The 27,816-nt window shown below is 37.0% G+C and overlaps 1 protein-coding gene and 1 long non-coding RNA gene across 26 annotated transcripts in view; one reads left to right on the forward strand and one right to left on the reverse strand.

The window, feature by feature from the left end:
- FTO (FTO alpha-ketoglutarate dependent dioxygenase) overlaps positions 1–11,737 on the reverse strand; it is a 231,976-nt gene extending 220,239 nt beyond the window's left edge. For 3 of the 7 annotated variants that reach the window (XM_042027498.1, XM_042027501.1, XM_042027503.1), the window contains exon 1: positions 11,485–11,733. In XM_042027498.1, the coding sequence (XP_041883432.1) occupies positions 11,485–11,523 (39 nt within the window). In that variant the 5' untranslated portion in view covers positions 11,524–11,733. Of the gene's footprint in view, positions 1–11,484 lie in introns of all 7 variants that reach the window. The other 4 variants (XM_042027499.1, XM_042027502.1, XM_042027500.1 and 1 more) reach the window with 3 other exon arrangements.
- LOC121664287 overlaps positions 11,680–27,816 on the forward strand; it is a 51,137-nt gene continuing 35,000 nt past the window's right edge. For 13 of the 19 annotated variants that reach the window (XR_006015928.1, XR_006015920.1, XR_006015924.1 and 10 more), the window contains exons 1-4: positions 11,680–11,753; positions 13,197–13,356; positions 15,932–16,023; positions 16,798–16,942. This is a non-coding gene — a long non-coding RNA (uncharacterized LOC121664287). The other 6 variants (XR_006015923.1, XR_006015929.1, XR_006015919.1 and 3 more) reach the window with 6 other exon arrangements.

Genomic DNA, 27,816 nt, shown 5'->3' on the forward strand with positions numbered 1-27,816 from the left:
CACAAAAAAATCTCCCTATATTATGATCAAAGACATATTCAACACACATTTTTTATGCACATTCGATTGTCCTGTTGACAGTCTTGGAAGTTAAGTAATATGGACTGCTGCACATAGGTTTCAAACCTTGATGGAGCCCAATGGCAGGCTACTTTTGACAGTCAAATAATGACAAGCACGTTGCAGGCCAATGCCCGTCATTCATGAACATCTTGGTCTGCTCCAACCGTTGCGCGGCAACAAAGTGGGCGGTCAAAGGTTAAGTTCGAAGAAGACAGCGATGAAGGGCAACTGTCATGCACCACTGAGTACTGTGAGGCAGCAAGGAGTGGTTGTCTTCTCAAGAACATGCAAAATGTTCTCATTCTGTCCAGGCAGACACATATTTGAAGGTCCTAAATGAGACCACTGCCAATTCACAAAGAGCCAAACTGACAGCATGCCATTCAAACTGTCTCTCTCAAATTTGGCTTTTTAAATTTTTTTTTTATTTCAAATCACAAATGCATGCAAAGTGTAAGATTAAACAGAACTCCCAGCAGTTCTTTTAAGCAAGCCACATTTGGCAGGGTAGGAAGAGTCTCGGGAGAGACATCTAAACTTTTTCCCTTCTCGTTCTTTAAATATTTAGGAGAAGCTCAATTATTTCACAAGAAATTCTTCCATTTTCTTGTATGCATGCATATATTTCCAACATTACATCTGTTGTAATCCTTGTTCTAAATACTGGTGTTTCTTCCAGTATTAAAAACCAGAGTCTAACACCTTACAATTAGGTCTAATACCTGGAATTTTAATTCCGCATTTGTATATTAATATCACAACAGAAGCATACATTAAAGCATGCAAAATAAATAGTTTGCATCAGTCTCTAAATATTCTAAGCATTTCTGTTATAAATGGCACAATAACAGTACATTCCATTTGTTTAAAAGCACTGTTTTGTGTGGAGTTATGGCTTGAACAGCACGATTAACAATGAAATTGCATTATTTTGCATAAAACATATACATCTTACTTTTAAACCATTGCCAGTAAAGATGTATATTTCTTACTTACACATTTAAATTATGTGATCATGGTCATGTTTGCCTCTATTAACATATAAAAGACTTCAGGAAAAATAGAAATACTTTTTTCTATTAGATAAACAGTGATGTGTCTCATCTTTCATATGAATGAACGCTTGACACTAAATTTAATCAGGCTGACAAAGGATCATATGGGTTAGCTCCCTATGCCCTTTTCATGAACAGTCCATCTCTCCTGCACTTACAGGGCCAAAAATTGCCCTCTCACAAAACAGATCAACATGCATTGTGCTTGTTTCTTTCACTGGGTCACTGGCATCCTCCCGCCTGTGACATTACTGCTTTGTACCACCTTCTGTCATGATACCATGCCATTTAAGACCCTAATCACAAACTGTGCTTTGCAAACTGAAGAGAAAAGGAATTGTCATTATTTATGAGGAATATGTTTGGATCATAAAGCATAAACCTATGTGTCTGTCACATATACAGACACACAACACAGAGCACAAGCTACTTTAGGTAGACATTACATTTATATGTTCTATTCCACAAGTCATACTATCGATACCTATCAAATTACAGATAACAGCCAATCTACTTTCCTGATCACACTGAATTACTTACAGGAAGCCAGAACCATAAAATTGTAATTCCACTTTTTTTGTACTGAATAACAAATTTCAAAGTTTTTCTACACAGGCAAGAAATTATAAAGCAGAAATTATAAATTTGGGGAAAGATCAACATTGTCACAACACCGCCTTGCCAACTAGACCATGGTACTAAGTGCCACAGCCTTTTCTTAAACACCTCCAGGGACAGTGACTCCACCACCTCCAATGCCCAAACACTCTTTCTGTGAAGAAATACTTCAGTAACATATGACATTTTTAAAAGAGTTCAGGGAAGGCTGATCAATATCCACAGTTCATTATAAAAGTTTAAGCTATAAAACCACTAAGAACTTTGCTCTATACGCTCATCAAGCCTATCTTGCAACAGTCAAGCGATTATCATAGTTTTCTTAAGTACCGGTTCCCATGGTCAGAAAATTTCGTATGAGTTTCAACTCTTATTTACAACAATACTAGAAAAAAGCTTATTGAATCTAACTTGAAAATACGAGTATCAAGAATGCAGAGAAACTCTGACGAACAAAGCTTTTTTTAAAAAAATTCCCCATGGTATAGTCAAGCAAAATAGGCACCCAGGAATACAAGTTTTACTAATGCAAGTAAAATATTTTTGAACTATTTTAAAAATGGAATACAAGACTGTGAAATAAAAACATTGGCTGTACTCATAATCTGTTTTTATTTCATTTTTGCCTATGTATAAATGCTTTCCATAAGCACTTCCTATTGAACCAAGACTAATAGTGTCCATATGATTATATCACGGACTGTTTTCCTGGACAGCAGCAACAGAGGCTCAAGAAATGACAGACAGCACATACCAGATGCCTCCCAAGCTTGACAATGCAGAAGCTTAATATCTTCTGGTTTAAAGATTGGGGTAAGTCTACACAAACCAACATTTCTTCCTGTAGTTTTTCTCAACTACCACCTTCTGCATGAAGTTTAAAAAGAAACAAACCACCAATATGGTACACATTTTACATTTCACATGCCAGAGGTGAAAAAGCAGAGCATTGAACATCCATAAAAGATAACTGACTACTGAACATCACAGTAAAACATTCAAACCAAAACAGTTTCCCTTCCCCATTACCACAGATGCAAAGAACTACATAACTGATTCAACCCATCTTATTCTAAATGACTGGCACAGGAATGGTTGGAAAGTGGGAACATAACTGTCTTTTGATCCTACCTCCTGTCAAGTCAGTTGCACTATACTCAACAAATCAACTATATGAAATAACAAATTTAGTAAGAAGTTACTTTTTGGCTCCTACTTGGATAGAAGACAGAACTGGATTTTTTAAAATTTCGTAATAGCTGCAGTGCATTAAAAAAATATTCTTCTACATTTTAGAAAAAATCCAGGCTTACAGAAACAGCTTCAAACTGATCAGAGTTTTGGTATAATTTCTGGTGGTTCTATATTGTATTATAGAGTATGGCACTCACATGGTCTCACAATATGCAATGAAACATTTCACTTGAAATCAATCTCATTGGAACACCTTTCCACAATTTTTTTTCTAATGTAAATATCTTGCAAAAGTGATTTGTTTGACAAATGCTCATTTTCTTTACAAAAGCTTGTAAGAAATGTCTGCTTAGACTCTGACTCTAAATAGCTTTCCAACTCAGAAAGATGGTAATTTTCCTGATGTTTATATGCACTGTTTACCATGAAGGCCCCGAAAAAACTTTCTTCTACCTAACATCATTAGACTAAATAGTTTGTTCTGGTTTTATTCAGTGATTACATACATACATATGCACCATAGCTCAGTTCAGTATTTTATGAACTGCAGTTGATGGCCATCACATGATTCAGATATCAGACAATGAAGTATTTCCTTTAAGCACAAGAGCATCATTACCTGCTGCATTGACATAATTTACACTAGATGTAAACACAGAATAGAATCTGAAGATTTTTCCAGATCTTGAGTGCACATTCAAAATCAGTAAGATTGGGCTTCTAAAGACTTTTAACTGCATGTGAAAATCCTACCTATTTCCATCAGAGTAAAAAAAAAAAAACAACCCCTTTATTAAATGTGCATTTGAACATGAATTTTACCAGTTAAACTGTGAGCATTGTACCTAAGTGTATTGGTTTACATGGCAGTAATAGAAATGTTTTCCAACCCAGAAGTTGCTTAAACTTACTGCTCACTTTTTGGAGATTAAAATCTTTATTTGATCCTTTCCCCCGCCCTCCATAAGCATATACAGGGTATGTACAATCATGATTTATCACTGGCAGGATCCAGTGAATTAGATTTCTGCATTCAGAGGACAGAATATCCATGAGATTTGGGCGATTTTAAGAAAAATCTTATGCCAGTGTAGAGTGGAATCTCTCTGGTGAATTACAGACAGAATTTTCAGTTATTATAGTATTCATACAGAAATACACAACTCAGACCCTGAATTTAATATTACAAGGTGTTTGATTTCAATACAGTTTTAAACCTTAGAACAGAATCAACAGCATATTTTAATCAGGTACCTTTTCAAGTATTCACTGCATGAAGGCCCAGTTGCCTGAGGGTTATGAAATAATACTAAAAACTTTATAATCATTCATTGATTTAGTTTTGAGCATAGTATATCATTTGAATCCAATGGGAACATAAAGAGCTGTTTGTGAGGTCAACCACAGTACAGACAGAGGCTGACATGATATCGATGGCAAGGTGGAAAGAAATTGCCAAATACAGCAGATCAATACCTCGTTTCACTGTTACACCCTTCTGGAGACATAAAATATATATCTGTACAGCTACGAAAATAATAATAATGAAAGTGGGAGATAAATGCTTCCCTCAAGGTAAACTATTTGATTAGCTGAGGGCAAAGGTGACAAGAGCAGTTACACTAAAGTAACTTTACAGTCTTAAATAAAAATGGTGGGAAGAGTAGCAGATAAAAGGGAAAAATGAAGCTGAACAAGTTCTAGGAGATAAAAACGTAATTCTTTTAGAAATTGGGGTAGCATGTATACAAAGGCAAAAAACTGCTAAGCTAAATAAGGTAGAGCAGAGTTTCCTCCCATAATCAGACTCCAGTAACTAATCACAAGTGTTTTGAAATTACAGCATATAATTTTCTACCCAGAAGGCTTCAAATATGTTTAATCTGTGCCATACTTTAAATGCCAATAAATACTCATAACCATGTTTCGCACTCCACTAGTGAACCTAACAGAATACAGTAAAACATTACAGTGCTTTTCAGCCTCAGCTGAAGGAAAGAGGATCATTTGATATTTTGGATGTCCTTGGTCATTATGGGTAATTAAATAATTTAAATGGATGAAGTATTAGAAGCATGAGAGCCCAATCCAGGTTCAGCTGAAGGCTGCATAAGTTTGATCATCAACTGCACAGGGAACAGAAACAAGCTTTAGGCAATCACTGTTTGACCTGTCTAGTTTTCACTAACCTGGGTCAGCTGAAGCTGAACCTTCACTGATGTAAAAGAAAAAAGTATTAAAATTATTCACCAAATTTTTTCAAAATCGAAAAATAAAATTGAAAGTAGGTCCTGTACTGCACCTCCAGGAGAGACATTTCACTACAGCTTTATTTCAAAAATTTCCATCTGAAACTTCTAAGATTATAAGCTAAGTTCAGAACCAGAAGACTAAAGGGTTTGGGTGACTACCCAGCTTTCTGAAACTGAACCATCTGCTAACAAGTTCCTCAAGATTTCTCTTCAGAAAAATAGCAAACCCCAAAATTAAATTCACATGAAGTTTTATTTTTCTACAGAAAACAGGAAGGATTTTCAAAATTTACTTTCCCTAATTTCTGGGGGCAAATTAATTTTCCTGAATGCTACAAGCTACAGAAATATTTGAAAAATAATGTAGAGAACTATCATCACGTTTCTAGAAATTCGTGTCTATCACTGGATTTGTAAATGACTGTTTCTTTTGTCTCAGGGTTGCTGTTTGAGAACATACGCATGTTTAGTAACAGTCTGGTAGCAATTTACTAAGACAACAGAAAACTTTAAAATTCACCTTACATCTGGGAGTGTAGCTTTCAGCTGAACAAGTGAACTCCACATCGTTACACAAGATGCTTTGCTCTACATATTTCTAGACTACTGCTTGAAAACTAAACTAAAGAGGCTGTTCACTAGGGAAAGTGGGGCTTAGCAAGAAACATATACTGTGTTCATATTCTTCCTTAGAAAGGAGCGAAAAATTTAGTGTTCTGAGTCAGACAAGGAATCAAAATTCCTGTAAAGGTATTGATACTCTAATACCTTTTAGGAACTGTGAAGCCTCTCCAAACGATACAAGTTGAATTAGTTAAATTATAATGAAGAAAGAAAGCAGGGGATAATCAGGTAGATAAAAATGCTTCTCTTTCACCAGAGCAAAAAGCTAATTTAGACAACAAGAATTTTCTAAAATGCATGGAATGCTACTAGAGTCTTTAAAATAAACGACCAGTGGGGCATGTTGCCCCACTCCTAGGATGCTCCTTGCCCACCATGAGCTGGAAGGATATCCATAGCTGTCACTTGGCAGGAGCCCAGAGCAGTGAGTCTAACAAAAGGTCAGCGTTCATGGAACCGTCCCACACCCAGGTCCTATGGGGTATCGTGCACCTGAACAGCCACTGCACTGAGGCTATACAACTTAAGAGACATGAGCTTCCCATTTAATCTACAAGACTATGAAAAAATAGATGAAACAGAGAGAAAAGGAAAAAATAAGAAAAAGTAGTGTTCCCATATTCAGATATGGGACATGCACAGCTCGCCATACGACTGTCTCATGTAGTGGATCACCAGGATCAAAGTACACTGAAGACATTTAGACCCCTGGCACCAGACTTCCCTTACACTACTCCCATACACACGAGCCTCCCAGGCCACGATCCACAAAACCCAAATTCGTGCTTCGAGCAGCCATTCTCCTCACATCCTTAGCTCCAAGATCTTTGTAGATTTCAATACGTGAAGCATAGATCTGTTCTTATTTACAGCAAAAACAAGTGACTGAATGTAAAACAACACATTTAATAAATCTGCAGAGCCTAAAGTACCAATATAATTCCGAGCAGAAAGATAGACATGCACTTCTTAATTAAGTGGGTGATGTTCTAGTTAAAACAAAAAGACAACCCTGGGCCATAGCTAAGATTAAGCACAGGCTCTTGCAAAGGAAGCTCCGACTCTTATCGATGTAAAGGCTTTAAATCACAAAAAATAAACCATCTAATAGTCTGTATTCAATAGTAAGTAGAAAGTCAGGACACAGACTGATTTGGATTAACACATTTTCAGTTATAACAAGTAATTTTACAGAGGATTAGTATCTTGATGGTCTGATCAATACTAGGCACTGCTGCTATTACAGATGAAGAGAAAATTACCCCTCCAGTAATAAAGTGTGTATGTCTTGGTTCTCCTTCATTTGCCAAGTCCATTACTGTAATGGTTCCAGCATTAGCAGCTGAGGCAATTTAAACAGCAGGAATGTGATGAATTTAAAAGCAAGAAACATTTGCCACTCACTCTTTCTTGTATTTTATTCTGCATATGCAAGGCTTCTACCTGACCATTTCCAATATACAAATCATGTGTTATGTGACTATCAACACTATTTCTTAATTATTGTCTCATTAATAATGGGAAGGTCCAATAATGTGATTACCACAAAAATTGCTACTGGCATATTGGTTGCTGATTCTGCTAAAACTTGCACACCGTTTACCTAAGCAGAAATATGACATGACAAGAAGCTTATTTAACTGCATCTAAGCTGTTTCATTAATTTTCCTAAATATAACTTCTAGAATAATCTAATCTGTCAATTAGAAAAATTTGTTTTGTTTGGGTCTTTCTAATAATGTTTTTTATCTTAAGAGGTAGAACAATAACTGGAAACAATAAATCCATGTAATACTAGAACAAACCACGGCAACAGTGTTAAAGTTTTTAAACTTCATTGTATGGTATGGGCAACATCCTTCAGCATTAATTCTAAAATCAAACCCTTAATCATGCTTTGAAGTGCTCTGAGAATACTTGCCTAATTTTCCCTGGGCATTAATATGCTGAAGCAACGTCATTTACCTTGTAAAGATGTATTCTTTTGCAGGCAGAAAAAGTGAGGATGATGCAGGAAGTAAGACTTTCAATGATATCTCAGCCAAAACACTGTATATTCCCTTTTTCTCCTTGTAAATAAAATACATACAAAGCTTTGTGTTATTTAAAGCTTTGTATTTCCTTGCCACTTTGTCCAACATGTCTCACAAACGTGACACTGCATATGAATATCTTTGTAAAAGCCCTTGTGAATATTCAGATATGTGCACATTGATGCATTTATTATTTGTACAGCAATAACTTTATTGGATTGGGGTCCCAGCTGTGCTGGGAGCTGTACAAACATAACAGTAGTGTCTGTGGAATACATTCTCTGCAGTCAGTATTCACAGTAGTGTGAATTAGCATAAACAGCTACATAAGGTACTTGTGAACTGGGCTTAGTGGTCTATTCTGAAGACCTATCAAGGCAATACCTTTACTTTAAAAGAAAGTAATACTCCAGACTAGCTGAGTATCTTCTCTTTCACATGGTGATGACACAAGGTGTTAATATGCAAAGAGTGGCAAGAGGAAGCATATACAGGAAATAACCAGAACTTGGCCTCTGTCATACTGAAACTTACTTTAAAAAATCCACTTTGAGTAAGTAAGTCTTGACAACATAAAGTCTTACACTAAACTCACCTGTGGATATCAATCAAGATAATAAACATCCTAAAAGCAGAAAGCTTTCTTCCCAAGTCTAAAAGGAGGAAATAGCCTACTTAGATCACCAAATAGGAGATTTGTTTGATTTTACTTTACATGATACATTTCTACACCCAGTGAAAGAGAAGTGACTCTGACCAAGAGTGTGAAGAAAAAAATAATCAAAATAATTATAAACTGTATTAATTAAAACTGAATTCTAAGCTAAAACAAACAAGCATGAACAAACCCCCAACATGCTGTTTCATAAAAATGCCTTTTCAGCTAATGAGCAGTATCTACTCTAACAGCTCTGGTTTTATGTTCAGAAGTAGTATTTGCTATGGGGAAGACCAGAGAAGCTGATGGCTTACAACAGCTTCAATGGTGTCTTTAGAAACTTCAAAATAGTTGTGTTTTCCTGTCCACTTAAGACTCAGAGAAATATTCTACAGGACATTAGCATGCCCAACATAGTGTTCAGAACAGATGAGTAGTTAACTTCTGGCTATGGTTTTCCTACTTTTTTCAAACCCTCTTCCCAGGAATGAATTTGTATCCTCCTCCTGTTGGGCTTGGAATACCAAATACTAGCACAAATAATTTTATTTCTTCTACACATTTAATCTTACTCAACCCAACTGAGTGATCTGCAAAGTGGAAATTGCTGTTTGACAGCACTGCACTCTACAGAACTTCTACCACATGTACTTGGAACAGAAATGTTCTTCTATACAAGCATAAATCAAAACTTGCTATATACAAGAAAATTTGAGCCAGAGAACAGCTTATCACATATAAGAAACATACTACATAATTACAAAGCAAGGGCCAATCAGTGGGATTCTGATAGACAGCATTTAACTGTATACAATTATAGCAAAACAAGAACTTTTATTCAGGATTTAATTCTGGAAAACAAGAGACATTGCCAGGAGACACATAATCCAAACCAGCTTCTCTACCCAACCACTTCCCTCTCAGTAGTAGGCCTCATAAATCTTACTCTCCAGAAGAGGTTGGGTTAACCTCACTAAGATTTGGTTTCCTAAAGAATATTTTAATCAGTACCTAAATGGAAGTCTTGGCAGAACTACTACAATAAGGACACTGTTCCTTTGTTTTCAGCATTTCTCAGGTGAGCAACATAAGCTAAGAATGGCTAAGCCTATGGACTGAAGGGTGACTTGGAACACTGACAGGAGCCCAGAGATTACATCTCCAATTAAGCTGTAGAAAATAATCAGCATGAGGATGCTTCCATGGGGAAAAAAAAGCACATGTTCCTTCTAGCATATCCCCCCTTTTCCCACTGCTGCTTTCTCCTTTGGAAGCCATTATTCTAAGATGTTCTACAGGTTCATTTTGCTTCACTTCCAATATACTCAGCTTCTCTCAAGTAGTGCCCAACTTACTACATCCCCCTAGGGCATTCTATGAGTAGTGACACCTTTAAATTCTCTGTAAGAATCTCTTGTTATTTTTCATCCTTCTCCCTGTGTGCACCCACAACATCTAGTCGTGTCTATAGCAGTACTCTTGTTCTTTACCTCAAGCTTTTCTCATGCATTGCTCTTGACACCTCTTCAAGCGCCTTTCCTCCTACCGCCTTTGCCAATGTAGTTCACAGCACCAGGCCTTTACCCCCTCACACATATCCTTGAGTGATTATCTTATCAAGGGCAATTACTCTCCTAATGCCAATACATGCAAGACCCATTGAAAAGACAAAGGCCCTTCGATGAACAGCACAAATGTACAGGCTAAAAAAGTATGGGTTGAGGTTTTTTTTTGCAAGGTATTTATACTGGATGGGATATCTGCATATGTTTTGACATATATGGAAAGGGCAGAATACAAATGTAACACTGAAATTGCTGTCTTTCAGCAACTTGGGATAGCAGAAAGACTAATTACAAAATGACCGGGTAGTCCTTAAGGAGTTGTTATGAAACTTACTAGTGCAAAGAGGGTCTAAATTTTTCTAGTAAAATACTTAGTTGCAAACTTACATCAGACCTTTTCCCTGCCTCTACAGTGAAATAACTTTTAATACTGAATAGTAAATTAATAGTAATACCAAAACCAGCATGTTCCCTGTTCAGGTGTATGAGATCACCATTTTCAAAGGCATTTTCTGAATTTATAATGGAATTAGCCTTCCTTTCATTAACACCACTAATATCAGCACTATGCTTTCAAACAAGTCACTTACTGCTTCTCAGTATTACTATTTTGTAAACAAAATCAGTAGAAGTACAACAGCTATCAAGAGCTGAAGTCAAATATTGTACAATGTAGTAAAACAAGCCCTTCAAAGGCACTGAAACAGTAAACATTCAGCACTCCTGTTTGCTTCCACAGACAGTGAAATAACATCTTCAATGTAAGCATGTAACAGCATTGCATCTAAACACATGAACAAGAAAAGAAACATTATAAAGTTCGGGCCGTATAAAAGACTTTAAAATGTTTATTTAGATCAGACTTAGTGTTGAGTACTTCTAAATTTAAAAATTAAGGCGCAATTACACAGTGCATCATTTAGTGAAATGATGTTTCGACAAAAGCAAACATATAGTCCTTGCATAATTTTTTTCATATACCACAGAACTCTCTTTTAAATTGAAGTATCTTGCCCAGACGGCACACGCCTTTACCACTAGCTCCTGTTAACGCCGTACAAGGTGCCCCTCATTCAAGGCAGGGGCGATCCGACATTTCCAGGGTAAGCAGACCCCCCTGCCCGGGCAGCCCCGGCGGAGCCCCTGGGGGCGCGGGGCGGTGCTGGGCACACGCGGCCGTGCGGAGCTGCCGCCCCGGCACCCCCGGCTCTGTGACCGCGGCGCCGAGCTCGGGGCCGGGGCTCCTTCGTCTCACAATGAACTTCACGGCGGCCTCGGAGTCCCCTCGCTCGGGGCTCCAGCACTGGAGCTACCAGAGCTCCGGTGAGCTCTGCCCCACACAGCCCCACGAGCGGCGGAGAGAGGGCTAGCCACGGGCACACTCCTCGGGGCTGCGGGGAGCAGGAAGCAAACGGAAGGTACCTTCAGTTCTTTCTCCCGCTCCCCTGCTCTCCTCTTCATGGTGCCACCTTAGCCGTCCGCCCGGAGCGGAGCAGCGCCCCAGGCACCGCAGACGCCCCGCGCAGCTCCCGCCTGTAGCTGCCGGCCCGCGGTTCCGCGGACAGTGCGCGGCCCCGCCCCGAACTCCAAGTCCCGGCAGGCCCAGGGCGGCCCGGAAGGGGAAGGGGCCGGTTGGCAACAGCGGCAGTTGCTAACGGAGCGCTGAGAGGAGCTTGGGGCTGGCGGGGGCTGTGAGTACGGGGGGAGCTTCTCCTCCTCTTGGCACGGCGCGGGGAGGACGGGGGCGCTGGAGCTGCCCGGGGCTGTGGCGCCGTGTCCTGGAGCGGGCGGCCCCCGGCTGGGGAGGCGAGGAGCGGGGCTGGCGGCTCCCGCGCTGAGGGTGGCGGTTCCAGGCTCGAGAGGCTCCTCGCTCGGTGCCCATGGGAAAAGGCTGGGAGCCTCAGCGTTTGGTTAAAAGTAGCCCTGTAGGCCTGTGTTTTGTACCTGGAAAGGCTGCTGGGCTGAAGCGGGAGCTGAGCCCCTGTGCCCGAGGGCGGGAGCACTGTAGGCGTTCCTTCGTGAGGCAAACTCTGCCTTCCCTGCGACCCTGCCCCTTCCAGCCCTGTCAGTCACCGCCGGGACTGGCGCGGCTGAATCAAAATTTGAGAAGCGCTTGTAAAATACGTTGAAGGTTGTTTCGATTTTTCTGTGTTAAAGTAGGACTTACAGGTCTGAGAGATGTTTCTTCCCTCAGGCAACAGCAGGATGTTGTGATCCTGTCTCCTAATATCTTCCATGTTTTCTCTTTTTTTTTTTTTCCTGTCCACATCCCAAAACACACAGCCCTGCAATAGATGATATTTGAAAGATGATATGTGTTTATATTTCTACCAAGTAATAAATGGGATTATTTTAGGTTACAAGCCCAATAAAGTGCAAACGTTTATCTTTTAAGGACTCAATAGAGGGAGAACGTTGTGATAAGCTAAAATAGGTGGGTGGTCCCTCTCACCTCCTTTTCTAAATTCCCTCTACCAGAGGAGTAGGATTTTGTAACAAAAGGATCGTCTTGGCCATGTCTGAGACTCAAATTCAAAATCCATGTTGAAACAATTAAGTTGTAATTTTTATGATTTCACTACAAATCCCTTCACTGGAAGTCCCTTCTAGCCCCACTGGCTGAGAACTTCTAAAAAAATCATGTAATCCCCATTCAATTTTGCTACTTTTGAATGATATTGGTACAAAAGTACACTTCTGTGAGTTATATAAGAGTCTGAACCTAAAGTATTAGTCTCATTACTGTCTGGCCTTGTATAACAGTACAAAGTCGTGTGCAGATTTTCTGTAGTAAACTTTCAGATACAGGTGGTGACAGAACCACTTTTGTAAGTAGTGAAGTGTAAAACAGAGTTACAGTTTCTTTAACTTCAGTAACTATTGAAAATTCTTCCTTATACCTAACTTGAAGTTCTTATAGGTTAATCCCAGAGATACACAGAATATTCCTCTATTTGTATATTAAGTTCTTTTGTCTTATTTTTGAGGAGCAGTATGTGCTGAAGTGATTGTAGGGTATCCTTTCTTGGGAATAAAACCTGGTCTTAAGTTTTTGAGGTTGAGGATGCCATGTGGATCTGTCCAGATGCAAATACAAATTTATATCTCTCTTCCTTTGTTATGCTTTTTTTTAGGAAACCTGCACTCTTAAGTGTACCATCACTTTTGTAGCAGTGTTGCTGTACAATTCTGTCAGATGTAATCGCTTTGGAAATGCTTTCAAAAGTAATATGGAATGCTGTGGAGAAATCTCATGCTTTTAGAAATAACGCTGGAACTGGACTGCAAGGAAAAGTAATTTTGTTTAAGTGTTTGTGATTGACACGGAGATAATATTCAAAGAGGAACTGTAGCATATGTAGCACATGCTTTGATGTTTGAAGCGTCCTCTCTCAAAGCAGCAGCATAAATGGTGGTTATTAGTGATTATTAAAGACATAGGTATGTAACTAATCAGGCAAATAAGTTGCCAAACGAAATTCTAAATCTGTAATTGTATTTGGCCTCCTTAAAACCAGGAGGCATGTTTGTACTATTTCTATCCAAAACCACTGTATCTAATAAAACCAATTAATATGGTTGGGTTTTTTATTTTCTTTTTCTGTGGCCCAGGACAGAAAAGATAGCTGAGTGCTTAATTTCTGTCACTTTGTAATGGAATTGAAACAATTCTTCCTCTTTGTTTTGAAAATTTCACCTTCTAAGTTTTCAGGACACTTTAGATTTAAAGTTGTTTTACTTTGTCACTTCAAGTCTTGTCATGTTGCCAGTAAACACTGGCTTTGTGTGCATCTCTGCTATGGTATTTTGCTTATAGCTTAAGTATTTCTGTGGTTTTGTTGCAGTCAGTAATGGATTACTGCTGACAAGAGTTTTTTGTTTGTTTATTTGAGTGACAAGCATGTGTTGTTTTATCTCTGTTTTTAAATGAGTAGATTCCTCTCATACTGAAGATAATAGGTAGATATATCCATAGCAAAGTTTCTTTAGCAAGTAGCAAATAGTGAAAACCAGTAATTTTTGTCTGTGCCTGTTACTATGCTAGAGTTTCTGAAGCCTGATTTTGATAGATCACAATCATTGTGGAGTCGTGCTGATAAAATACTTGTTTAGCTCTTGATGTCTCTTGAAACTTGCCCAAAAAAAGCCCCTGTCATTTTTGATTTGTGAAAGCAAGGACAATCACATTCTAGAAAGACATATAATGGTGGCATCTTCTCCTTGCTACCATTGTGAACCAAATTTAGATGATTCTCTAGAGGTAAAATGTTTCTATTTCCCTTTGATCTCAGTTGCCGTAGCCATACTGGTAGAGGGACATATAACAGTAACCACAATAATGAACCTAGACCTGAGTGAAGTCAATGACTGCAGATAGAGCTAATTTAACAAATTACAAAAAAGTTTTCAGGATTTTTTAGAAGTAATGCAAAAAGAGCCGAGGATGCTGAGGAGCTGGATTCCAGTTGATGTGTATTTGTCATTGGTTACCAGTTGTGCCATCGGCTGCGTGGTGTGGACATCAGCATCACAGAGTAGTATTTTCTGTTTCTGTCACTGACAGCATTGAAACTGCAACCATATTGCAAGTCTGCAAGTGGGGATCAGTTCATTTCAATGGTCATGACAAGGAAACATTTGTTCCACATGGAAGAAAAATGTGTTCCTGTTTATTTATAAACAGTGAAGTCTGGAAATAATATTTTATCATAAATTTTAGTGATGAAAAAACCAAAAGATTAAAAGCAAGGCTGACTTGCTGGAAACTAAATTTCCATTAAATCCCTTTTGTTTCTTTAGGACAAAGCCATAAGGAGACTTATTTATGATGGAAGAAAGAGATAGCTTAGGCAGCACTTTTGATTATGATCGAATTAACAGATATTTCATGGGATGTCTGCTGATCATACTGTGTCGCTTCTGCCCTCTGATATAAGGCTCTAGTAGTATCACCGTTGATTTCCTAATGCTTTCCTAGATGTTTTTGTATTGACTAAGGATTTATATCACCCAAAGAGTTTAACAATGGTTTTCGGGGGACTTCATGTCTCTCCTCGTACTGTTGTTTCAGCATTACTTGACTTTGTGACCAACATGTAATTTTCTGCACCAGAAGACAAGAAAGAAACAGCAGTTGTTAACAAGTATGTTCATGTATTACACCAAAACAAATGTAGTACTTTTTCACATTAATACTTTCCTAATCTCACTATGTCATGTAGCTAAGCTTTCTGCTGCTTCAAGATAGAATCATGTTCAGATTTATGAGAATCATTCATAGGAGAGTCTCTATCTTAAAAAGTAATTGCTTATATGACAGTGATAGAAAGAAGACTAAGAGAATGCCAGGCAACACTGGAATGACTTCATAACCCCTAGCACCTGTTTCAAAGAATTCCATTAAAAATGTGGAAGATGGCGTTACTCACCTACCAGTTGATGCCTTAAGCTTTTACCTCCCTTAAAATGAACAAACAATTTAAAAACTCCCAACTAAAAAAAAAAAACAAACCAAAACAAAACCCACAGGTCCCCTTCCCATGTCCACTTGGGGATGCCTTAGCCCAAAGATTCCTGAAGACAACAGAATTAGAACTTCAGAAAGCTGATTGTACATGTATTAAATACAATTGGAGCTATTGTACAACAAAGGTGTATTTTGTGGATGGATTAAAACTGGCATAAAATTAAACTTGAGAGTTTAGATTGTCCTCTGAGCAATCCAGTTGAGATAGGAGCATTCACAAGTCTATCATTTCAGTGACTCTGCCACAACTTTTTCCTTCATTTTATGTGGTGTATTGTTCATTCTAGTCTCAGTTTAAATAACAGATGAAGAGGAATTTCATTTGAACTTGGTTATCCCTAGATAAACCATGCTTGTTGCAGCTGATCTAACTGTGGGGGACCTGCCTGTGAGACATACAGGTCTAACTCCAGCTGGAATTGAAGGATTACAAGGTTTGTACCAGCTGCTATTTATTACAGCTACAGACTTTGATCAGTGGCTTTAGTTTCTTTCTAAAAATGTTTCTGATGTTGCCACTCACAAAATTAAGTTCAAATACCATTCAAAATCTGGGTTAAATTGTGAAAGATGCTGTGACCCATTCTATGTTCAAGTTGCTTGTTATAACAGCGGAGTTGCTGTGAGATGCTAAAAAGTGGAAATGTCATTGAGCTATAACATTCATCCTTCCAGAGGAAAGAGGAATTTTTTGCTGAATTGAGGACAAGGACAGAGCCATTTAACAAAATGGGAACCAAAGTACTATGCAATTCTGCTATGTTACTCAGCTGCTATTAGAATGGAACAACTGGGCTTAGTCTTGTATCTGACTAAATGTAAAGAATTATGAGTTAATCTTTTCAAGCTTCAAGAGAGTTTATGTTAACTTTGGAACAGATTAGAAAGCATCTCTTTGGTATTACTTATTTTTAGATAGTATCTTTGACAGAACCTGGTTACTTGCTAAACTGTTACCTTTGTGTTGTCTAGTATGTAAACAGGTTGCTGTATAATTTTAATTGCTTTTTTTTTAATCTGTAAGAGGAAGGAAGAAGGAAGTGATTGAAATGACAATAAATCTAAAAAAATTAACAGACTCATACAAGTGTAAGATACAAAATTACTTGAAAAGTTGGGGGGTTCAATATTTCAGAGTGAGTTTTGACTTTGAACTACATGTTGTTGAATGCATTGAAAGTAATTTAAAGTTGTCTTGGTTTGGGTAGAATCATCAACTGCACAGAATGTGGAAGCTCAGCAAGCTATGTAACAAATCAGTCAAGAAGAACTGGAGGACAGATTTCTTCATGTACATGGTGATCACGTCTTACTCAAGCAGCATGCAAATAAGCAAGAGGAGAAAATGAAAAGGTATGGGGTTAATACTTTTATTTTAGCTTACAGTAGTATTTTTGTCCTTTAAAACATCAACAAATTAAAAATGCTGATTTCTCTGAGCGCTTTTTAAAGCAGTAGCGAAAATCATTCTTTGGAATTAATTTTTGTTTTAATTTCTGGTTGTGTATGTATGTCTTTGTGGTGGACTGTATTAGATTTCCGTATGGAGAGGCACAGCACTGTCTGTCACTTTGGAGCTGGTACCTTGGATTCAGAGCTATGCTGTCAGAGTACAGCAGGTGTTCTGGGAGCTGTAGAAGAGGCTGTAGAAGCTTAATGTTTCATCAGGAATTTCATTCTAGAATCAAAATGGTCTATACAGTAAGATTCCACCCATATTTTTGTGCTTCTCTGGCCGTCAAGAAGTTGACTGTCATCTACCCTTTAGTCTCAAGTTGAGCCAGGGAAGGTTCAGGTTGAACATTAGGAGCAATTTCTTCACGGAAAGGACGATTAACCTTGGAATGGACTGCCCAGGAAGGTGTTTAAGAAAAGACTGCACGTGGCACTCAGTGCCATGGTCTGTTTGACAAGGTGATGTTCAGTCAAAGGTTGGGCTTCATGATCACAGAGGTCTTTTCCAACCTAATTGATTTTGTGATTCTGTGATCGTTAATGTACCCAAGGAACTTCAGGCTTATTATTAAACTTCGTGCTGAGCTGGTAAACCAGTCGGGGCTCAGCAGAACTGTTTGTGGTGCTACTGCTTTGCAGGAGGGCTAATTAATCCAAAAGCACCATGGCTGTGTGCTCACACTGTGCTGTACTTAATAAAATCACACTGCATCCAAGCAAGGTGTGGCTAACAGATTCATAAATGGGCAACTGAAAATATTGTCTCTGTAGATGGGACTATTTCATAATTTTTTTAAGTCCAAAGCATTTATTCCTTTTGACTCAGTATTCAGTAAGTCAGGAACAAATTGACCAGCATGACATAACTTCCATCTTTTTTGTCAGGCTGTTGTCAAATCTAAGATGGTGGAACACATGAATTGTTTGCTTATTCTAAACAGCATTTCCTGTGTTTCTCTTAGATGACTTACCAAATGAACTCATCATCCACTTAGATAGCATTACATGGAATGTCCAAATTGGAATACCTGAATTAATACTTTATGACACAGAAAATAAAAAATACAGTGTTTGCCAGTGAAAAAACTTAACTCCTCAAGCTAAATTTCTTTTCCAGCATTCCTTGCCAAAACCCTTTTAACTAGAAGTTTGGAATGAATTTGCAGTAGAAGAACATTGAAAAAACTCCACGTAAACAAAAAACCTGCTTACAGACAAGTAACATTCTGTGACATCCTGAAGTTATTATGGAATTTTTTTTTTGTTTCACTTTTGTTCTTTTAAGTAGAAGCTTCTGTCCACAAGTATACAAAAAATAAAACAAGCCCCTTTAAACAAATGAAGTGTGTCCTTATTTTCAGTTTTCTTTCTGGACCTTCAAAAATAGATTTCCTGTAAACCAGATACAGGTCTCGAAGATGTGCAACCGACTTTGTAAAGTCTTGAACTTGTCTCTCTCATCAAAGCCACCTTGTCTTTCTTTATATGCCAAGTTTTTTGCATTCACTGCTGGGTATGTTTTCTGTTCGTGCATGTTACATCAGCCCCATGTGCCCTCTCTGCCTTTTGTTCTAGCTTACAAATGTTTATCAAAACTAAGGGAAAATCAAAGGTACAACTCTTGAGATACCAAAAGCAAAATTTGTATCCTTTTAAAGACAGATGACAACCATACCCTCTGTATCTAATTATATTCTGCAGCTAACTGTTCCTTCTCTGAAGCACACTGGTATTACTTGCCAAGTATAAAATTGAGTATGGTAATGAGAACTGTTAAGTCTTTTTTCAAAGTACCTTCTTAAATATCTCCACCTATATATTTTAGCTACTTTAGACATGAAATATATATTTAAATCGTAAAATACTAGAAATTGTATATTATTGGAATGTTGCATATTATTAGCATTCTTTCAATAGTTGAATGTTCTGTGGAGTTGTAGCTTTTATAGTTTGCCCCCCCACATCCCAAACCTGTAACTTTACTTAACAGCATGCAGAGGTTCCTATATAAGGTCATGCGTTAAAAATTACATTTAAGCACCATATGGAGTAAATATGTGTCCTCCCTTTACTAACCTTAAATGATAAGCCTTAGGAAACTGTTATTTGTCAGTGCAATAAAGCAGATTGCTGCACAGTGGTTTCAATTATCTTCAAAGAGTTCTTCACAGGCAGTAATAGTTATATCAAAACCTGAAATTTATTATTCAGGTTCTGTGCTGAAGTCTTCACAGTGATTATGTTCCTTTCAACAGAATGCTTTTTATGCTGACTTTTCACATTCTTTTTCATCTTTTTATTATTTTCCCCAGAATGACCAAGTTAATACAGCTTGTTAATGATAAAAAAAGTCTGAACAGGTTGGTGGCGGCCCCAAGTGGCTGGGTCAGGCCTGGAGCTGCAAGAAAGGATTGAGCATTGGCAAGAAAGAGTTCATGAGCTTGAGAAGCAAAACGAGAGCCTCCCCAGAAAACTCCTTTCAGCTGACCAGCAGCTCCAGATTCCAGGCCATAGACCTTGTCCATACAGCTGTGTTCAATCTTTTATTAGCAGTGGTCTCAAAAAAGTGAGAGAGGCTGCTGGTATGCCAGAGCATACAAGGAAAGGTGTAATTCACATTTATTAAAAACAGTGGTTTATATCAGTACCCCTAATAATTGCTTCACTGTAGCAAGTCCATACTCTTTTTTTTCATCAGTGGGCAATGCTAGTACCTGTAAGCAGAAAGATTGTTCTTTGCCCTTGTTCTTGTATTCATTTATAGTAGTCATGATAGCTTGTTTGCCTTTGAAGTCCTTATTATGAGAATCCACAGTAGTCAGGGTTAAACAAAAGTACAGATTTGAAAAGAGAGTAGCTATCAGGCAAGTTTTCTAATAGTTAAAATCATTGGACTTCCTTAGTATAACTTTCTACATGTTAAAGGGTTATAAAAGTAGTGTATGAAAAAGTTTAGTGTTGTCATGTTATAACAAAGTTTCACATCTGTCATTTGTTTGCACATGTTTTTCCTTTTTTAATTTCAAGGTTTGTTCTAGTCTCTTGATACATATGTGCACAGTACTGCAGACTTGAAAAATCTATCACACGTGTGGACTTTGAAAAGTAAATACTACAATGCAGCCATCTATAATGGTGCTTTTTACTGTCGAGACTTACTGCTTAAGGCAGTCTCACTCTCAGTCCTTTACTTATTTAGTTAGATTTGGAACTCACACTTTAAAACTTTCGTAGGGACATTTGTAGTAGTTGTACTCAGTTAACTTATACACTGAACTGATAACGTGTTTTAAAAATCCTCAACAAACAGTTACAGCTCTGATTCAAACCTGAGTCATCAGAATTGTCTCCTTAACGTCCAGAAGCTATGGGTCAGGCAGCTGGCCAGTTACACCCTCACACCAGTCTTCATTTTCATTACGTTGATTCAGGTATATGAGAACAGAAAAAATTCTCATGGTTTTAGACAGATAAAAAAATGTGTTTGTCCCTACCAATTTGCCTGTAATTTATATGTAGGGCAAGTTTTGACAATTTTAACACACCTATGTTTGTACACTTCATATCATTAATTGGGCAGTTTTGTTCCCAAAATCAGTTTGTTTGGTTTTTGTCTTAAAAATGCAGAATGAGGGTAGAAATATAATAAATTTATTCAGGCCCAGGGCTATGAGATAGAAGAGGGTAACTTGGTTCTGGGAATACATATCAAATGTTGATATGACAGAGTGGGAGGACTTATCTTGTAATAAGAGCAGATCCAGTTGTAAGATGTCCTGTGCAGAACTAGGATTGGAACCATATTGATTAAGGCAGAGATTCTTAAACTGACGAAAGCACGAATAATTTAAAAAAAGGAAAAGTTGTCCACAGAGCGTCCTGCTCAGCTAACAATGTTCAGGAGTTTTGCAGAAGTTCTAGTGTGCCTGTCTGCTTTTTGAGGCCTTGTCCAAACCAGAGGGGATTCTGGTAATTTGAATTTTCTGAATATGCAATTTCTTGAACACATTTTCCTAAGGTGAAAACTTACTAGAAATGTAGTAACCAATACTCAGAACTTGAACACAGTAGTATTGTAATCCATAAGGTCAGAGCATACTTTCTATAATATTCATTAGCACAGACTATTTCATGTTTTTGTTTTGCATATATTCTTGTCCTGCCCTTTTGATCAGTGATGACAAACCCAACAGACTTGTGTTGGGTATGTGCCCTCTTTTTTTAAAGAAGTGAACACTTAGATTGCTCAGTCAAATCTTGAATCTGAATCTCAAATCATTTTTAATTCAGATCAGAAAATATGCAGGACACTTACCCAAAAATAAGATGGCTGGAAAAATTCAGGAGAACTTAGCTGTTTCTAAGGTGTGAAGAGACAAAAAAAATCCACAAAGAATAAATATACCTTACTGTATCTGCTTTATGTTTGGCTGCTTTGAAGATACCATAGCCAATTGATCCAAAAGATCTTCGATATAATTATTACAAAATTTTAGGTATAAGTTCATATCAAGCAATTTAATGTTCCTTAGCAGCCATGAATAATTTGGAGTCTAGAAATAGTAGAAAACTATTGGCCTTGTATAAGGGTAGATTAGCAAATTAGGTGTAGCTGTGCAGTGCAGCAAAGTCAGGCAAACATGCATGCAGAATGTGTTCATAATAAAGCCTCTATTAGTTGAATCTTTTTTCTTTCTCTCTCTTACTTTTGCAAAAAATACATGCAAAATTCTACAGCTTTGCATGTATTTTCCCCTTTTTGACTGTTTCAGTTTCAGACTGTTACCTTTAACTGTATTAAGAATCTAATGTGGCATGATCCTGCATTCCTTACTTGTTTGATTCCAGTGGAAGTTCTCCGTGCATGAGAAATATGTCATCAGTTCTTTAACTGCCTTTCAAGGGACTGACGACCCCGCTATTATGTGCAAGCATTCTTTTGTGCATCAGTGGTGCTACATAAATAATACATCATAATGTTTGCTGTTAAATTATTCACAGAGTCATAAGTCTCCCCTATTCAGAATTTCCTTTATATCATTTAAATAGGTTAAAGAAGTTGTTATCATAAATTAATTTCTCAGTCTGTGCCTCCAGTGAATTCAGAAAATATTTAAAATATTATTTTCATCGTTTGAAAATAATCTGTTGCGAAGAACTTCTGTGCGTCATTTGTGTATAAACACTCTTCTTCACATGCAGCAAATAGAAACTGAAGATAACATCTAAATTCTATGTCAACTACCATATTTATGTGAAAACTTTTAAGGAGTTTGAAAGTAAAGATGCACTTCAAATTCATCTAAAAAAGTCCTTAAATAAAGTCAGGCTTTAAAAAGTAGTACAGATCCTTATTTATGTTTATCAAATTACTTGTATCCAAACCATGATAAGTTACTGTCTCTGAGTTCATGTTTGAAGTTCTGGAAGTATTTCCTTTACAGTCTATTTCTAGCTTGAAACCTGATAGAAGATGCATTAGTATTTGAGAGTTACTGTATTTGACTGAAGATACTAGGAAATAAATTGAAAAGTGTCCACCAATATACATGTAGTGTGTGTTCTATAATTGTGCCATCAGAGTACTTTATGGAAGACTGTTAATCCCCATGTTTTCCATGTATTTTTGATGCTGAATGAACCAGAGCCAGAACTTAAAGAGATATGTACATGATATATTAAGGAGAGTTTCATTAGCTTGCTTTCTTGAGAGTCTTGTAACTGCTATCTAGAACAGTCTGTATGAGTTGTTTTATTGCATAAAAAAATAAACAGATTTATAGGTTCTGTGTAATTCTTATTTTTAATCTTTATATTAGCAGAGAAGAAACTGTCAATTCTGGAATACTGGAAAAAACCTGGACATTTGGGTGACCAATAAGGTCATCTTAGTTCATCTCTGTAGCTTGTCTTTGAATTTTGGTATTATTAGCAGCTTTTTCTTGTGTTTTGTAAGAAAACACGTGGCTATCATCCTGCTACATAACCATGTAAAGACAGTGCTGAAATTCTTTAGGAACTGAGTGGTGCCAAAAGGACTGGACTTCCACCAATCTCTTTGCTGTAGCACCATTTGATGTCAGCCTGCAGTTAGGTTACTGTCAACCTTTAGGAAAACATTCTTTATTGTGCTACATGTTGAAGAAGTTCTTGTGATTGAAATAACTGTAGTTTCCAATTAGTGAAGCAGCCATAGTTAATCATTAGTCCATCATCAATAAGGAAGGGAGGTACTGGTTATCCTGAGTCCTATATTCACAAAAAATCCAGTAATATTTTAAAGCTGCCTTTGCAGCTTTGCTGCAGTTTCTGTCTAACATAAGAGCTACATAACAGAGTTGAGTTCATATGCAACACTCCTTGAGATGATTATTGTAATGTGGCTGCAGTCAATGTTTTTTTCCATATTTAATTGGAGTTTGTTTTGGGATTCTTTAAGGAACTTATAAATCCACCTTAAGGGACAAACTTGGCCTATGGATTATTAGACTGAACACATTTTAAGTACAAAATTTATCTACAATTAGCTTGACTGTTCATAATTAAAAGATGGCCAAAACCACAGCCTTGTGGTTTGATGTCTATGGTACACAGTGTGCAAGGTAAAACATTAATTCTAAATACAATAATTTTGCAAGCAGGTATCTTCAAATAACTTAATAACTCATGGTACTTTCCAAAAACATCTTTAAAGCCATCCCAGACTTCATTTTTGAAACAGGTATTTGCATGTTTATGCTTTTTTTTTGTGTGTGTGTTTTGTTTACTTGATCTTTTAATGAAGAGCTTATTTGCCCATCTGTTTTTAATTCCTTTGGCATTTTTTGCTGCATTGTGACTCGATTTAAATATATTATCACTGTATTATTTAAATCTATTAGATGTATGTAGATCTATTAGGTAGTAGTGCACATTCATGTTGTATTCTTCTCTGCTTGGGAGTCTGTGTGTCTGTCTTGGCTATTGGTGTATTTGTGGTTGAGAGCAATTAGCTGAAAAGCCTTTTGCCTATTTTGCCAGACAGAGGGCAAGTTTGAGAAGTTTGGTAGTGATATGTATTTTACTTACTTGGTTTTCCACTTTTGAATATGAATGGATAAAGCTTTTGAGCCGCTACTCCAGTTAATACAATAGTCAGGACTCCTTAAGAGTAGTCTCAGTACTGTATCCATGTCCTGCTCATATGGAAGCAAAGACAAGATGCAAGGGATGTGGTTTAATTAGACCTCAATTTTATTAGCTTAGCCATCTGGGATTTACTGGCATAAATTTGTACAGTGGAGGTCAAGATCGTTTCTTTGATCATTTCCTTCTGGTGTAAGTTGCTATCAGTGCCCCATTCCCACACAGCTGCTCCTCAGCCTGTTACTGGGACTCCACTCTATATGCTTTTAATCCAAATGATAAGAGGTCTGGAAAAGAGATTGTCTCTTTAGTGTACTTAAGACATTAACCCCAAAAATAATTCTTAGCTTTTTTAAGAGTCACTTTCTCCTGACTTCGTTTTCCATTTCAGACTTTTAAAGCCAGCATGAAGATGAGGTTTAAAGGAAGAATAGAGTTCATGTTCCATATTTCTGCAGTTGTGATAGAAGGCACAGAGCTAGATCAGTTTGCCCATTAATTCATCTTATTGCCTCCAAAGGGATATTAGCTCCTTTTCTTTTTCTGACTTCTGTTCCAGCTCTACTTCAGTGTGTCCAGGTTCTGTGGCAAATTTTATTACTTTCTGGGCACTAAAAAAAGTACTGATTCAGCTATCTCAGTACAAGTTTAGTCTTACTCATTATTTTGAGGGAAATATTTGTTTAAGTGAAAAATACTAGTTAATTTCTATTAAATCTGTATATAACCCCTATTTTTAAGTAATATCAGAATACTTGGGCAGATGTTCAGGGAGCAGAATATACCTACTTGGGAGGGAGAAGCCTGTGAAGATCATAATTTTCTATTCTACTGGTTTGTGACTTCATTTCTAGAAAAATGATCCTTCCCAACAGAGTCTTCCTCAATTAACTGTGCCTTGCCCACGAAATCTGAAAAGATCTCATTGTCCAACAGCAAGCTCTTTTTCATATGCCTGGATGCAATGGACGTTTCTTAGGCATATTTTATATACATAAATAAAGAAATTGTGATCAATGTAATGCACTAATAAGTAAGTAATTGTACATGCTTTCTCTAGCTCTTACAGTTGCAAGAATTGAAATGATCCAAATAAAAAGTAATTTTTCACTTCTGAATTTAAGTAATTTGCTCCATAGTAGTAGTATCTAAAACCTGTTTAAATCAAGTACTGTTTCATTCACTGTTGAAAAAATAGTTAATGTTGACTGTCAGAAGCTATGGAGTTTACATCTGTACATCATAAATTTCACTATCATCTGCTCCTTTTTCTACTTAAAAAGAAAAAAAAAAAAAAAAGAGCCTGCTTAAAAAAAGAAGGGGGAAAAAAAAGCCTTTGAAGGCATCAGACCCTTTTGTTTGATGTGTGGAACAAGATTAATAAAAATGTGCCACTACATTAGCTTTTAAATAGCTAGCATGAGACAGTGCTGCTGTCTATACTCACCACAACTTTAATTTCTGTAGATAACATGTTTTAGACACATGATAGTTTTAGCATTGAGTTAGGCCTGTTTCTTGGGGAAGATCTCAGATTTGTGACTGTGTTTATCTTCTGTGCAAGGACAATTAACTGGGCAATGCCAAAACACAAAAGCATTTGATATTTTGAAGAATAAAAGGAAAGTATTTCATGTAGTCAGCTGGTTTACAGATGTGTAAGCTTAGTAGTCCATTCTCTTGCTGCAGTGTAGCATTGTGACAGTAATCCAATATGTCTAAAATAGATAAATATTGGAAGAGAAGTTACCTTTTCAAATGTTAAAGATTTATTTGGCTTTTATAATAATTTATATTAATACAAATCCTCCTCAAATCTTGTAATCTTAGAATTGTAAGAATATCTACATAGGGATTATGTGATTTTTGTGTAGGTAACACACCTGCAGCATGTTGGAATACAAGCCTTCAGGTGCTATAAGTTGCTGAGTCACTTCTTTTTAGCAGTATTTGATATGTTTAAACTATAAGAGGAAATTCCATAAAATGGTATTCTACTGACACTAAATACTTCAGATGGTGGAAAAGTGAATAGAAAACAAACTCACTTTAAGTATAGAATGGGGTTTTTTTCTGTCAATAATCAAAGATTCTGATGTAGCATTTGAAGCTGCTGTATCATCATGTTTATTTACCTACACTGTGTAATATGAAATATAGAAGAAGAAATTAATTTGGGTATTACACACTAAGTCTTCTCCCAAATGCATTGTAGGAAGCTGATTTGCAAAAGAGTTCAACTTTTCAAAACAAAACTAATATGATAATTCATTTTGTATTTTTAAGCTCATTATGTATTTCTTTTTAAATTTGAAGACTAAACATTCAGGACAATGTGGAAATTATTGAGGTATGTAAACAGCTGGTTGAGAAGAGCAGTGTTCCTTCAGCAATGGAAGGAAAATTTCTCCAGTTTCAAGAGAGATTTGGAATTTGGTTAGTACATTTATATGTTCTCATCATGTAAGCCTTTCTAAATGAAAAAAAAAATACACAGTTCTTGATGTTGAGTCAATAATGAGTACATGATGATGAACCACATATTACATTTCTCTCAAGCTGCTCCAAACAGAGTAAGGATTTTTAGTCTTAAATTTTGGTTTTTTTCAGAAGGGTCTAGGAGGTCTTAGCGATTTCATCTGCAAAGTCATCCCAGGCAGATTGTAAGAATGAACTGAGTTGTCTGGCTACTGAAAGAGACTCCTGATGATTTAAAGAGAGAGCTTTGGCTTAAATATACTGATTTCCGAAAAAAGGGGTACCAGACCCCCCTCACTTTATCGGTCTTTGAAAAAGCTGGGGAGGTTTGGCTGGTTTTGAGTATATATTTGATCTCATTGGTAAATTTATTTGCTTCAATTATAAACTGAGTATTCAGCGTGTCTTAAGTTATAATATGAAATATGGTAGTCTGTGGAACTACAGATTAAAATACTGAAGAGAGTCAGTTCCCTTGAATGATTGGTAAAACTGCACAACTGCAGTGTAGAGACGTTGGTGTTAATTTGTGCAGTACTTATATAACCATTTTCTTTAAATGAGTTATTTCGAACTGACAACAAGTTCAAGACACGTTTCCCAAAGAAATAAAATTCCAGACTAGAAATATTCAATGAAAATCATCATCCTGATTATTGTCATGACCTCAGTCTTGGGATACTCCAGGGACAGCAAGCTAGAAACAGTTTATGTATAAGGGGGAAAAAAAGGCTGATGGAATACTCAGATATAGCAGATGATCCAGGTAAAGAATGCATTTTAGAAAAATACAAAAATAATGAGGTTGTAGTCATGGTCCCCTTAAAATTAATGTGGAAAGCTAATCCAAAATGGTCAGGAGAGTAGCAGAGACACTGAAGGAATAGAATCAAGTGGAAGCAAGGAGACTTTTCAGGTGGAAGCTTTTTGTGTTTTTAATGAGACGTTCGGTAGAAAAAATGCTATTGATGGATTTGGTTTCATTTCTTTTGGAAATTAAGGAAAGAGACAAGGATGAAATCTATGAGAGGAGCTTTGCCAAGGTGTTTAGTTAGTTAGTTAATTTGTTTGTTTTTCTTCGTATATTGTGTGTTGAAATGGAAGAGAACTGCAGGTAAAAAATTGAAGCTAAGAGATGAGAAAGAAAAAATGAGTTCTCTTGGACAGTT

Source organism: Corvus kubaryi, unplaced genomic scaffold (genome assembly GCF_017639235.1).
Source record: "Corvus kubaryi isolate FWS band 111438036 unplaced genomic scaffold, C.kubaryi_AGA036_p1.0 37300, whole genome shotgun sequence".
NCBI lineage: Eukaryota > Metazoa > Chordata > Aves > Passeriformes > Corvidae > Corvus > Corvus kubaryi.